This window comes from Hirundo rustica, chromosome 2 (assembly GCF_015227805.2).
Source record: "Hirundo rustica isolate bHirRus1 chromosome 2, bHirRus1.pri.v3, whole genome shotgun sequence".
NCBI lineage: Eukaryota > Metazoa > Chordata > Aves > Passeriformes > Hirundinidae > Hirundo > Hirundo rustica.
In genome coordinates this window covers 110,166,620-110,180,336 of record NC_053451.1, presented here as the reverse complement: position 1 = coordinate 110,180,336, position 13,717 = coordinate 110,166,620, and the positions used below count along the sequence as shown (strand labels likewise).

The 13,717-nt window shown below is 36.3% G+C and overlaps 1 protein-coding gene across 1 annotated transcript in view; it reads left to right on the top strand.

Moving 5' to 3' along the window:
- Positions 1–13,717, top strand: part of CFAP47 (cilia and flagella associated protein 47) — a 267,594-nt gene that overhangs the window by 219,017 nt on the left and 34,860 nt on the right. Inside the window, exons 58-59 of the mRNA XM_040055880.1 lie at positions 10,056–10,215; positions 10,849–10,940. Of these exons, the coding sequence (XP_039911814.1) occupies positions 10,056–10,215; positions 10,849–10,940 (252 nt within the window). The remainder of the gene's footprint in view (positions 1–10,055; positions 10,216–10,848; positions 10,941–13,717) is intronic.

Sequence of the window (13,717 nt, the reverse complement as noted above, 5' to 3'; positions counted from 1 at the left end):
ATCCAGGCTATTGTTTGACTGAAATTTCTCCTGACCAAGGAAGTAATCAAAATGACACCCTAATAAATAGGAAAAAAAAAAAAAAAAAAAGTAAGTTCTTTGTCTGCTCTCAGAGATTTACTTTTCCTACATGAAGTTTTATGAATTGAGTCCTGCAACCTTGTTTTCAGAGGACATGATTTTTATCTTTTCACTCCTATAGACCACAGGAAATATCTTGAAATCCTAACTGGCATAAGGAAGAGGAGAATGCTTGGTTTAAGTTCCAAGTTGCCTATTGCTGTTGTTAATGTCTTAGGCTATTCCTGTATAAAGTCCACATTCTCTGAAGACATCAGCTCCTAGCTAAGCCCCAAATGCTTCAGTTACATTGCAGCAATATCCTGTCTGACCTTTGAATATTTTACCTTTAAGGACAGGGACAAAGAACTCTAGCTTAAAAACTGTGAATAGGAGAAAAGTTTCATTTAAGGGGCCAACTTTTAGAAGAGTTAAAGACTGAACCTGCAACTCTAAAACTGGTGCTCTGCCTAGGGATTTTTAATGAAATAAAGTAATTTTCTTTTGTATTTTATTTGCTCTTCTTCTTTGTAGGTAGAGCTTGATATATATTTTAATTTAAGCCAGATTTATTTTCAGATGGAATAATAAAGTAACTAATTTCTTCAGAATTTCGAAATCTGGAGATTACATGCTGACAAGTATCATGGTTTAACATTGAGACTGGCATTGCCACATGTTGGATTTTAGCATGTGGCAATGTGGCAATTTAGCACACAAAACAGAGTGGGTCAAAAGGACACAAAAGTGGAGCAATAAAAATATTTGTCTAATTTGATAGGCTAAGAAGTTACTGTTAGTCCACTTACAATAATACTGCTATTCATAGCTATGAAATACATGTAGCATATTGTGGGTTCTGTCATTCACTGAACTACTGTTTTATGATACAATTTAAATGAATGGGCAAATGTTACTTTAAAAGAGGGATTCCTCTTACCATCTTTAACTATTGCCTTGAGTATGAAGAGACCAAAAAAAAACCCCCCAAAACCTGCAGAAATCAATTCTGCCTTACTACAGAAACCTGTAAAACCTCAAATGATGAAGAGTGTACTTACCAGGATTTGGAAATGCATAACTATATATATATATATATATGACCCACAGTCGCACTGTTTCCAGTTGCTCTCTGCTGTGTAAGTGTGATATGTCTTCTAAATACTTGTAGCGAGCAGAAGCAGTACAATTTTTGGTTGTATGTAACAGTAGAAGGATGTTAACAGCACTGATGTCATTAGTGATTTCACAACACTTTGCAGATTTTGATTAATATCTGCCATAGCTTCAGAATTTGACTGTGCTTTCAGAGATCAGACTAAGAGATACATATATCCGTGAAGTTTAAAGTGGAAGTAAAAACACATCTGTCAAAAGTAATCAGATATTTGACATATGTCAGAAATTCAATTACATCTGAACTGAAGCAATTACAGTTTCCTTTCAGGCATGAACTCAAGACACTTTAGTGTATGTTTCAATCTAGAAAAAGATTAAAAAATAGGGAAGTTGTCATAGTCTTAATTTACTTGCTAGTACTTAATCTTAGGGTAACATGAACTTTTCTTAAGAGAGAAAAGACAAAGTTTGGTGGGATTTTTGTGGCTGGGCACTAAGCTGAAAGTCACACCTGTTTACAAGCTTGTGCCATTTATTGTGTGGCTCTTGCATTTTCAAAATATTTGTGTGGTGATTTTCTGCTTTGTTGAGATTTTCGGCAGGTTGTGCTTGTGGAGTCTTTTGTTATACACAGAACACAACTAATGCACTGTAGCAGAGGGGCAAGAGAGGTTGAGTGGGTGTGGATTTTCTGTTACCAAAGCAGAGAATGTAAGATCGTCTTTTTAAAAAATATGGCCATCTTATCACTCCAGTCAGCTCAACACTCTCCATCCACACTGAGCTTATGGTCTTTCTTCTATAAACTACTTATCAATTAATCTCTATTGAGAATGTCAATTGTTCTTAGAAGTGTGCAGAACTAAAATGGCTATTTAGCTAAGGAAGGGAAAATTTACCTAACCTGAGTTTTTACTTTTCTGTTGTTTATTCTGTCACAAACAGAATCACTCAGAGAAGAGGTGTAGTATTGCATCTTTTGCAATGCTGATTTGGAAGAGGTTTTGCACCTTTCACTTTGAAGATTGCCTCTTGCTCTCAGTAACTTTGTGTGGATTTTAGAGTGGATTTAGGACATTACTATGTTTCAGACCTTTAGATTTTGGATGCCAGGATGATCTACAGAGTTTTATCAACATAAAATTGTCATCAAGAAAATAAGGATGATAAACAATTTTTAAATATATGAACTGGTCAAAGGAGAATGGGGTAGATCTACCAACTATCAGATTATTAGGGAGAAAAATAGATTTGGGAGGAGAAAGCAAAAGAAACTGTCAGTACACCATGAAGTTTTAGAACAAGTGTTGGACCATACATAGGGTAAGTAGAAAATTTACTTCTTTAATTTCTGATAATTCTTCACTCCTTGTAGGAGAGTGTAGGGATGGCGATGAGAGATCTCTGGAGTCCAAGGCAGCTCTTGAAACATGTGGTTTAGTGCATAGTTCGTTGGTGCAAGAGCTTTGCGTAAGCTGCCAGCCACAGCTAAAAGTGTGCCCGAACAAAGAGGCCTCAGTTCTTGTTACAATACATTATATCTCCTTCTGTGTTGAATATTCTAGTTTACACTAACCAGCCAGTACAAGGCACAAATCCTACAGAATTTACATACAGCCTATAGGAACTACTACATTACCATACCGCTCCACAATCCAAACCCTAAAAGCTTGTTTCTAGATTCCTTTTCCCTGCCACCTTGGCAGGGCCCCTCCCCTTTGGACACTTGGCATCCTTTTATCTGTTAGGGGTATTGTTCAATCAACAGGGATCTTGCCTTTAGGTAACTCAATCACTGTCTTCCAGCTTGGCACCCTACATCTCAAAGCTCGCTTTCATTTCTATTTCTCTTATAGGTTTCATACTCTTAGAATCTTTTGCCAAGCAATCATATTCATAAGGCTTTCCTGTTTCATCCTCTCCAACACTCCTTACTCTTATCTCTTTGGCATAGTCTCTTCCAAATTACTTTAATATAATGGTCTGGCCTTCTGCACATGTTCTGTCCTCTGTCTGCCGTGGCTTCATTTTGCAAGTTTCTGTCCATACCTTTACCCTTCTGCTGGCTCCTCAGGTGCTTTGTTTATTCATTTTTCCAATCCCAATTGCTGAACTATTCCCTGGCTTTGCGATGATTTTCCTTCTCTGACATTTGCCTTGTGTTGCTCTCCAATGCTTGGTTCAGCCTTGCTTCCTTTCTGTTCTCATTTTCTTCATTTGGATGTGACTTTCCTGATGTGCCTCCCGACTGGATTTCTGTAAAATGAACCCCAACCCATCACCCCAGTACCTCCGAAGGAAAATCACAAAGAATTCCTATGGTGTCAAGACAAGTGCATAAGGTAACAGCAGAGGTGTAAAATATAATTGAACGTGCCACCTGTGTGAATGTTGGTCCATTTTTTGTTTGATTTTTAGACAATTCTATAATACCTACCCAAAATCAAAGCTGCAGGCATGAGAGTTCAGAGATGAGGGGCAGTCTGTGATAAATCAGTTCAGGATTTTACATGATTTGTATATTACTACAGAAAGTTATTACATCAAAATTTATAATCAGATGTGGTTGGGACGTGATGGAGACTCTGGTGTAGGGTTTAAAAAATTTTTTTTATTTAGTCTCAGAGAATGTGACTTTTGTGATCTCTGTTACCTGTATTTTTTAAAAGTTTTCTCAGAGATAAAGATCTTAAGTATAATTTTGCTTGTTTTGGTTGTCAGCAGAGAAATTAATTACTGTACTTGGCAACATTTTTTTCCTCAGTGTGTTTAACCATTGTAAGCATAGTTGTTACTGCACTTCAACAATGAATGAATGTAAAAGGTATTTCTGTCAAAATAATTGTTTTGATTTTTACTGATTTTATGCTGTAAGCTATTAGTTAGAAAAGGATAATTTTATAAATGAAGGAAAACTTTATACTTGGCCTTTCAGACATGTTTAATTTAAAAGCAAAATAAATTGCACTAAATGTAACAACATTTTTAATTACTGAGCCCTGTTCTCAATCCATTTATTTTAATCTAAATAGCAAGTGGTTAACTTGTATCCATTATTTGTACCAGAAAGGAATTATTCTAAATTAAAACTCTTAATTAAATAATCCAAAAGTCTCTGACAGAAATATGCAAAATTATATTAACACAAGATCCATAAAACAGTGAACAAATCTTATAAACATGCTCTAATACATTTTACTGTGTACTTACGGTAGTGGTATTTTGAAGCCTTTATTTGTGCCACATCTTTCTTGAAGCAACTTATAAAGTTTTAATCAGTCATTTCTGAAATTATTTATTAGCATCTGAGCTTCATATTCATGACTTAACTTTTACAACTAAGTAATACATCAGGTCAGAGGGATTTTGTTATTCTGTATAAGTACTAGAAGGGAGGGTGCAAAAAGGGTGGAAAAAAGCTCTTTTCAGTGGTGCCCAATGACAGGCAACATGGAAATTCTCATCTGAGCAAAGGGAATACTTTTTGTACTGTGAGGGTGATTGAGCACTGGAACAGGTTGCCCAGAAAAAATATGGAGTCTCCATCCTTGGAGATATCCAAAGCCTGTTTGGACATGGTCCAGGTGGGTGACTCTGCTTGGAGAGGGGTGTTGGAACATTTGTCTATCAGAGGTCCCTTCCAACTCCAGGTATTCTGGGATGTTGTGAAGCTGCCAGAAGAAAGGGAAAACACAACTCTACCTCTTCATAATTCATAAAGCAGAGTCCCCTATAAATGCAATCATTGTGGACCATCTGTGAAAGGAACCTCTGTTGCATCCCACCTACAGAAATTAACTTTACTGAAAGAAGGAAATTGGTGACATAAGTATTAAAGCACAGGATGAGATAAATTTATTTTTTGGCATTTTGCATGGTTATTTTATTAGTTCTTTTACTTTCCGTTTTTGTATAGAACTTGAAATTACTTGAAGTGCATTATGTTCCATTTTATTTGTCCCAGGGAAGATGCAAATAGGAGTATCCTGCTTCTTTGCCTGTAACTACACTCAACATCTAATTGTTATGTCAGGGTGATCTCTTATTCTTCTGCCTTTGTGCTTTCCCTTTGTAGGGTGCATTGTTTTTCACTTGCAATTCACTGAGAAAAGTATCTGTGTCTGGTTTTGAAAATAAGGATGTATTTTATGTCAGTTCTTAGAACAAGACAAAGATCTATCCTCATCTCAGAATTCCAGAATCACAGAACTGTTTAGGTGGTAGGGAGCCTCTTGAGATCATCTTGCCCATCCAAACCCTCCATGGCTCAAGCCGGGTCATCTCCAGCAGGTTGTCCAGGACAATGTTCCATCAAGTTTTGAGTATCTCCGCAGATGGATGCTGTTGGCTGTTGTATGATGACTGCCAATTCAGAAAATTTTATTTATATTTACTCATTGAGACTGAATGATTATAATAGTGATGCAGCAAAATTAGCACAGGCTGCTACACTCACTTTTATTTTTTTAGTTATACTCTGTAACAAGGGATTGTGATCATGTTTTAACAAAAGAGAATAAAAATTCAAGCAGCTTCATTGGAAGCAAAAAAAAAAAAAAAAAAAAAAAAGTACCCCCCCCTTAATAAGAGTCAAGGCAGAAATGTTATCTGTTCTTTATTAAACTCTTGGGATTTTTCATTGAAACACTTCTGGGAGAGCTGCTATAAAAGATCTTAGTTTTCATATGTAACCCAGGATTTTATCTCTTCCAGCAGATGAAGATAAATTAATACCTAAGCCTGACTTTTTAAATGCATTTCGGATACTGGTGTGCTGGCAATATCTCACTCTTTACTATCTGATATCAATTCTCCTTTTCTGGATGAATTCCTTGAGAAGGAATTAGCAATAATTCCCCAGCAGCAGCTGCTATGTATGAATATTTTGGAGGTTACCCTTTCCAGATTCTGAGGATAATAGGAGAAAACAGACCTAATTATACTGGGTTGACATTTACATGGCCAGTGCTAATTTTAGCAGCTCTGCCTGTGGGTTTAGTAAAAATGCTGCTATAGTAATTTTAATGGAGAAACTATCAAGAAAACAAACAAACACACAAAGTGCCCCCTCCTAAATGAGATTTCAACAAGATATTCTGAACTCTGTCTCATCTTTCTTTTTCAATTAAAGGAGACTGAACTGAGTGCTCTTCTTCTGGGTAAAATCAATGGGAGGCACTCAGATGCTACAGAATTAAGAGCAGTGCATCAGGGAGATGCACTTCAACATCTAGAAAATCTGCCTGCAAAGCATCTTACTATGAAAAATATGAAAAATATGTGGCTTTAGGTTAAAGTTCAGTGGGAGGATGACATATTGCAGAATATTTTGTTCCTTGCCATCACAATTTTATCACCATGTCACTGTCTGGTATGCTTGTTCTTAACTTTTTTTCTAATCTACTGTAGAGGCAAAAAATGAATCTTTACCCATCTGTATTCCTTCCAAATAACATCCCAGCTGTGGGCATCCACTGCTGCTTTAATTTTAGCTCTCACAGTGCTGAGCTTTCTAGGGCTGACACAGAATTTCACTGAACGCAACCACAGTGTAGTGTCCCAAAGAACTGAAGTCAGGAATTTGAAATACACTCGTTTTGATTTATTATCAATCCAGTTCTGAGTTCTAGGCTCAGTGCCTGAGGAATCTTACACAGAATCAGAGTTCTCCATCAGTGTTCTCCAGCAGCCTCTGGCGAGGCTAGAGGCAAGGCTTAACAAAAGGCTACCTAAAAATGAAATGAGGATGCAGAGCTCCATACAATTCTTTGTAAGGCAGTTGACTCAAATTGCAGCATAGTTTGAGTCAGATGCTTTCAGTCTTTGAAGGGTCAATGAGTTTACTCTACTAAATTTAGCTGTTTCTTAATAGCCTGTAAGACAGTGAAAGAGGAGTGAGGTATTATCAAAATCTGGCCCAAAGCTTTTTACCAAATGTGATGTACCTGTGTTCAGAAAAGGGACTTGCTGTGGATTTCTTACACAGAATTTGTGGATACTCATTGCATTCTGTTTATTGTAAAGTAATTACATGAAGATAAGGGATCAGCCATTAGTTTTTAGGTTTTGTATCCTTGGCAGAGTAATTGTGGTCCCCAGGCAAATAGGAGCAGGTAACACTGATTTTTATTAATGTTGTACATAGAGCAATTTTCTCTGTGCTAGCCCAGATTCTCTAAATGGGAAAGAAAAATAAAAGCAAATTATTTTTTCCATTAGGCCTATTTTATCTATCTTATTAACAAGCCAAAATCATAATTAAATAAATCTGTATTAGCAGTTAATGATCAGTTGGTTAGTTGACAGCTGTAGGCAAGCCTGATGATATAAAAATTACCATCATTATGAACATATTCTGTTAAGAAGATTTTTATTAAAACTGTGAATACAATCTGTTTCAACAGCAATATTTTAAAATTTGTCTTTTCATGATCTTTAATAACCAATTTTCTGCGAGAATGACCCAGAATGCTATCGTATGGATTCTGTATTAAAAGCTATTTGAAAAAACCAAGTGGCTCTGTCCTGTAACAGGCATAATTAAGCTAGAGTTCAAAATATATAATAATTTATATAACTAGTTATGAGTTTACAGTCTGTTCTATTTGCCATCTTTTAAAAGCTTTGCAAATGAAACTTAAAGATTTGCTGTAATGGTGTTCAAAAGTGTTTACATTATTTTGGTATTCAAGTGTGTGTGGCTTCAAGGCAATCTAATTGCAAATATATCCTGAAGTATATATACACTCTTCTGTTTCAAAGATATTACATGCCTTTGTCTTAACTAGAGCAGAGTAAGCCCAAAGTGGGCAAATCCCAGCAGAGAGCTGACTCTTCTCTCACTGGGGAGAGTAGTGTGTCACTGCTGTAGTGGGTTTCTGATCCAGAGGGATGGATCACAGTTCAGATGTCTTCAGGAGTGTTGCAACTATGCCTGATATCAGCTTATTTATTTCAGATACTGGGTTAAAAATGAGTTGCTAATTTTAAAAGATTTTTACTTCCACCATGTGGTTGCCAACCATACATGTATATACAGTATATCTTTAAATTTGGGTATGGGCTTGATAGATAATGCCCCAAAGATCTAAAAAAAAAAATCTTAAATCTTAAATCTTTATCAAAATGAGAAAAAAAATAGTTTATTTTTTTCATATAGATACTAACATCTTAATGGATTTTTAATTAGGATATTTTCAAGCTCTTTCATGATACAAAACTTTTCAAGTTTATTTGAAGGGGAAATTGATCTTGCCATGATGAACTGCAAATACACAAGAATTAAGCAATCACAAATGCAAAGCCGTTGGTTAATTTTCATAATTAGTATATGATAAACCTCTTGCATACAGAAATTCAGATGTGTTTAGATAAGAATTTCCTATGAATTTTCATATTCATAATAAAGTGAGGTAGTGGTCTATATTTGACATCCTGAGGCCTTTTTAGCTGGGAGAGGTAGAAATCCTGCAGAGTTGTGTTGTTATAAATATTCCCAACATTCCTAATTTAAGATTGATTTTCCCATCTTTATTTAGTTAGTTTATTTTAGTTCAAGAGTGTTTCTATCTAAAAGCCTAACACCTGTAGACTTTATAATTAAATGCTGATAGGGAATTAGTGCAGATGAGGAGTTCACATTCTTGTTCTGTGTTTTGGAGAGCTGTTTTTCAAACCCTTCTCTCCTTCCCTGACATGACTTCAAATTTTTTTTTTGTTTTTTTGGCCATTCCTGTATTCCTGTCTGACATAATTTTACTCAGTCTCTACCTTCATTCCCAAACTTCTGTGCATCCATGTTGTTTTCCATTTCATCCTTCCCAAGACCGCATTACAATTTCCCCACCACCCACTCTTCTACAACTCTCAGCACTGAGGTCTTCACCCTCGAGGAATTTTGGCTGTGAGGAAGGTGACCATTTGTAGCACCAGGTAAAGTTTCCCTGCTGACATTTTTTGAGCACCAAGCCGGCTGTGGTGATCAAAGAAGCAATCCTCAGGAGGATGCTGCATGTCCCAGGCAGGGTGACTCCAGCAGATCCAGTCATTCTCAGGGAGTGATACCCACAGAACGTTATCAGCTTGTGTTCGTTGTAGAAAGCGTGAAATATTATTACAAAAACTGATTCAAAGCCTAATGTAGAAGTAGTTACTCATAACTAAGAGGATTTTCAGGAGATGGAATTAAAGCTGAAACCATAACCCCAAGGTGTCATTTCCTGCAAATTCCAAGAATTCTTTTCAAACAAAGAGCTTTATATTTAAAAGACTGATTTACTTGTTCTACTCTGTGTAATCTTCTGATTATTTCTGAAATAGCTGAGGTAGATGTTCTGACACTTGGCAGACTGGCAAGTCACTGGGAAAAGACCTTTATAGATTCAAAATATCAGGCTACCTTCATTACAGACAGCATAAGTTTAGTTTGTTTTTATTTTTAAGAGAAAAATCAATCAGATAAAAAATAATATGGAAAAGACATGGTTTGTATAATAGTAATACTGAGGAATCTTTTAAGTATATTGTCTTGAATGTGAACTTTTTTTTTTTAATTGATTTTTTTTTTTTTTTTTTAAATGCAGTGCTATTCACAGATGTAACCCACAGCTGAAAAAAATTACTTAGGCCCTATGAAATTATGGGATTGACATGCATCTGTTGCACATGATCTCTGAATATTAAATGTGGGACATTCACTTAATTGTGGTTTTGTTTTGGTTTCTTTTTGTTGCAAAGGCAGGGTAAAATGGAATTTTTGCAGTTAAAACCATATAATATGATAAAAAGTTAAACAGTAATTAAAAATATATGAGTAAAATTATAGAAAATATTTTGAAAACTTTCAAAATACCACAACAATCTCTTCTGTCTTGCAGGAATCCGATTAGCTCCAAAAGAAAAACTGGAAGTCCCTGTATTATTCTTGCCATCTGAAATGAAAATTTATAAAGCAGTGGTGGTAATTCATGTAATGAGGGAAAATGGTGAAAACTGGCCTTATAAGGTTGCTGCTGGATCAAATACAGACTTAAAAAGGTAATTTATTCTAATAGGAAAGGAAAAAGTAGTTGAGGATGCTCAATCCAATCATCATTTATCCCATTGACTATTCATGTGTAGCTCCCAAGGGCAATCCAGTGTCTGATTTTGAGGGCAGTGGGTGTCCATCAAAAGCTTTTAATGTACCCTGCAAAGTATGCAGATTCAGGGTAAGATTTCCATCTGTTTTGATACCTATTCTCACTTTAAATAAAGAAAATGTAAAGAACTGGCTGCTGGTGCAGTTATGGATATTGAGCAAATGAAAGCTCTTAGGTAGTTCTCTTTTTTTCAATATATTAGGGAGAATATTGATTATCATCCTGATATTTTTATGTAATTCATAAACTGAATAAACTTTCTCTCAGTGTAAACATAATCTGACAGAATGCAGATCAGGCCAAACGTTTTCAGATCTGTAATATTTGAATACACTAAGTGGATCTAAATTATAGCTGATATAATTTCTAGCTGATATATTTAGCTGGATTTTATTTCATATTTTTCTCAGATGTGGTTAACATTACAGCATACAATAGAATAGAGTCTAACCTTTCCAACAACTCCTAAATCTAGATTACTTTGGAAACAGAATTTCCAGCAGTCTAAATGATACTCTTATTTTTCTAGAAATGTTACTGCAGCACAGAACGGGGAAACTCAGGGAATTGTCTGGATCTATCCGATTAATGGAACCCCTGAAGCACCACAGCAGAAATCAGGTAGGTAATGGTTGAAGTAAGCTTGAACAATATATTTAAAAATATTTAAGAAAATCAAATGGTCAGTTATGTTCTCACCTGCTTGATCACAAGAATTTGCAACAGCACTTGGCTATATCTTAAAAAAAGATAAAATCGCATATTAAAAATTAAATCCTCTCCCACTTCCAAAGCAGATTTAGATCATTACTTTGTTCTTATTGGGTATAAAAGGAGTTGGGGGCAGTTGTAAATCACAAGGCCTGTGCCCTTCAGTGTCCTAATTAATCCTGAGATTGAGAACTGAAGGTAAGATGAACGAAGGACTGACTCAAGGGTAGACTTCTTGCATACCCAGAACACCCTTCTGGAGAGTCTGCAGGGTGCAAAATATCATAGTGGATGTTCACTGCTTCTCTCAACCTTGAATTTAATGTCTTAATCAAAACCAGGATATAAAGTAGTGTGAATAACAGTAAGTTTTCCCTCTGCTCCTGAGAAGTAAACTTGCATTAAAAGATGAGTGACATTCTTGGAGATTTCCTGCTTATTTTGGGGATAGTAAATGCTTGTGTATTTGACCATCTTAATTTTTAAGGTATGATATAATTTCAGAGCTATGAAACACGAAGTTGTGAACAGCTTTTTAGATCTACGACCCTGAAACCAGAGCTCAATGTGTAGATGTGGGACCAATTCTATAGCAGCCTGTCCTTTCAGCTTACCTTTTGTTGACTGAATAAATGAATATAATACCTTCCTACCTTCCTAATTAAATGTATTAAGATACAGGAACAATTTCTGGAAAAACATGGAAATAGGTATTTGTACTGTCATTAATTTATATTGCTTAAGGACTCTTTACTTGTAGACAAATGCCAATGATGTGTTATTAATTAGAACTTTCATCTCTTTAATTTGCACTTTAATACCTTAAGGAATGAAATAGAATATTATCATGTAATCAACTGTAGCCCCAAATGATGGCTTTAATGAGTCTCATTAGCATTAGAACTATGTATATTAATGTGGATGTTTGTTGTGTTATTTAAAGCTGTTGTGTAATTCACTGACACTCTTCAAGATAAATCTCCCTTTTATTGGGCTGTTGCTTTCATTGCAATCACAGAATCATTAAGGTTGGAAAAGACCTCTATGATCATTGAGTCCAATCATTATCCCAGCACCTCCATGTACCCACTAAACCACATCCCAAGCACCACATCTCTGTGGTTTCTGAATATTTTTAGGTGTGATGATTCCCCCACTTCTCTGGGCACCTTGTTCCATCACCTGGCCACCCTTTCCATGAAGAAATTTTCCCCAATATCCAATCTAAACATCCCCTGGAACAACTTGAGGCTGTTTCCCCTGGTCCTGTCACTTGTTACTTGGGAGAGGAGATTGCCCCCACGTGGCTACACCCTCTTTTCAGGTGGTTCTAGAGATGGAGATGATCTATCCTGATCCTTCTTTTCTCCAGGCTGGACACCCCCAGCTCTCAGTCCCTCTTGTCAGACCTAATCTCAAGACTCTTCCTCACCTCCACTGTCCTTCTCTGGGCTTTCTCCAGCCCCTCAATGTCTCACCTGAACTGAGGGGCCCAGAACTGGACACAGCACTCGCAGTGTGTCCTCACCAGTGCCCAGCACAGGGGGACAGTCACTGCCCTGCTCCTGCTGCCACACTACTGCTGCCATTGGCCTTCCTGGGCCCTGGGCACACCTGGCTCATGTTCAGCATATTTTTCACCAACATCCCCAGGTCCTTCTCCACTGGGCAGCTTCCCAGCCATTCTTGCCCAAGCCTGGGGCATTGCCTGGGGTTGTTGTGACCCAAGTGGAGGACCCAATGCTTTCTATATAAGTAACATTTATGAATTGCTTAAGTCACATCACTTCTGTATATGATCAGAAGTTCACATACTAGCAACTCTTACATAATTTTAAATTCCTAAATGCTTTTTTAAAACAGCAAAACAAAATTGTAGTATATTTGTAACTGTGTTATCCATTGGCAAATGTTCAATAAATGTTTGTAATACATAAAAAAAGCATTGCATTAATTTTGAATACATATCCTTCTTTGGCCATCAGCATGTTATGTTGGGCTATTATTTTTTTTCCCAAGTAAGTACTAGGTCTTTCAAGAATGTCCCAGAAAACAGAAATAGGTGGTTTTAAGTGTATTTATGGAATTTTCCATTCCTACCTTGATTCTGAAAGCTTAAGGTTTTCAGTTATAAATGGGCATTTAGAAAATTACATTGTAAGGTATAAATCCAAAGCAGGTAATAACAAGAAATACACTTAAATTAAATATTTTAAATAATGATCAAAAGAGTATTATCATCTCTTTCAATGCAGGCATTTATTAGAATTGCCTGGAGGCTACAGGTTTCTGTGTCAAAACCCCAAATTACTTTGCTGGTATATTAGGGAGTTCATCTTTGGGTCATTCTTATTTGCATCTTAATGTACTTAAACTTCTAGAAGTCACTTGGCTTTCTATCTCATGAGACCAATTAAAATGATCAGTGGTCACAACGCATGTAGTACATGTTAAGTACCTTGGCTATCTTATGAAAGTGATTGCAAATGGAGGATCATCTCAAATATTCTTTTAATTCTTGTTGAGTGTAGAGTCAAGGAAGCATGTAGCAATTTTAATTGGAGGGGACTACTGGGGGTCATCTAATCCAACCACCTGCACAAGGGCAGCTTGCTTAGGGACTTGTCCAGTCAAATCCTAGATGTATCTGGATTTTATTCATAAATATTACGTAGCCATTTAGGAAA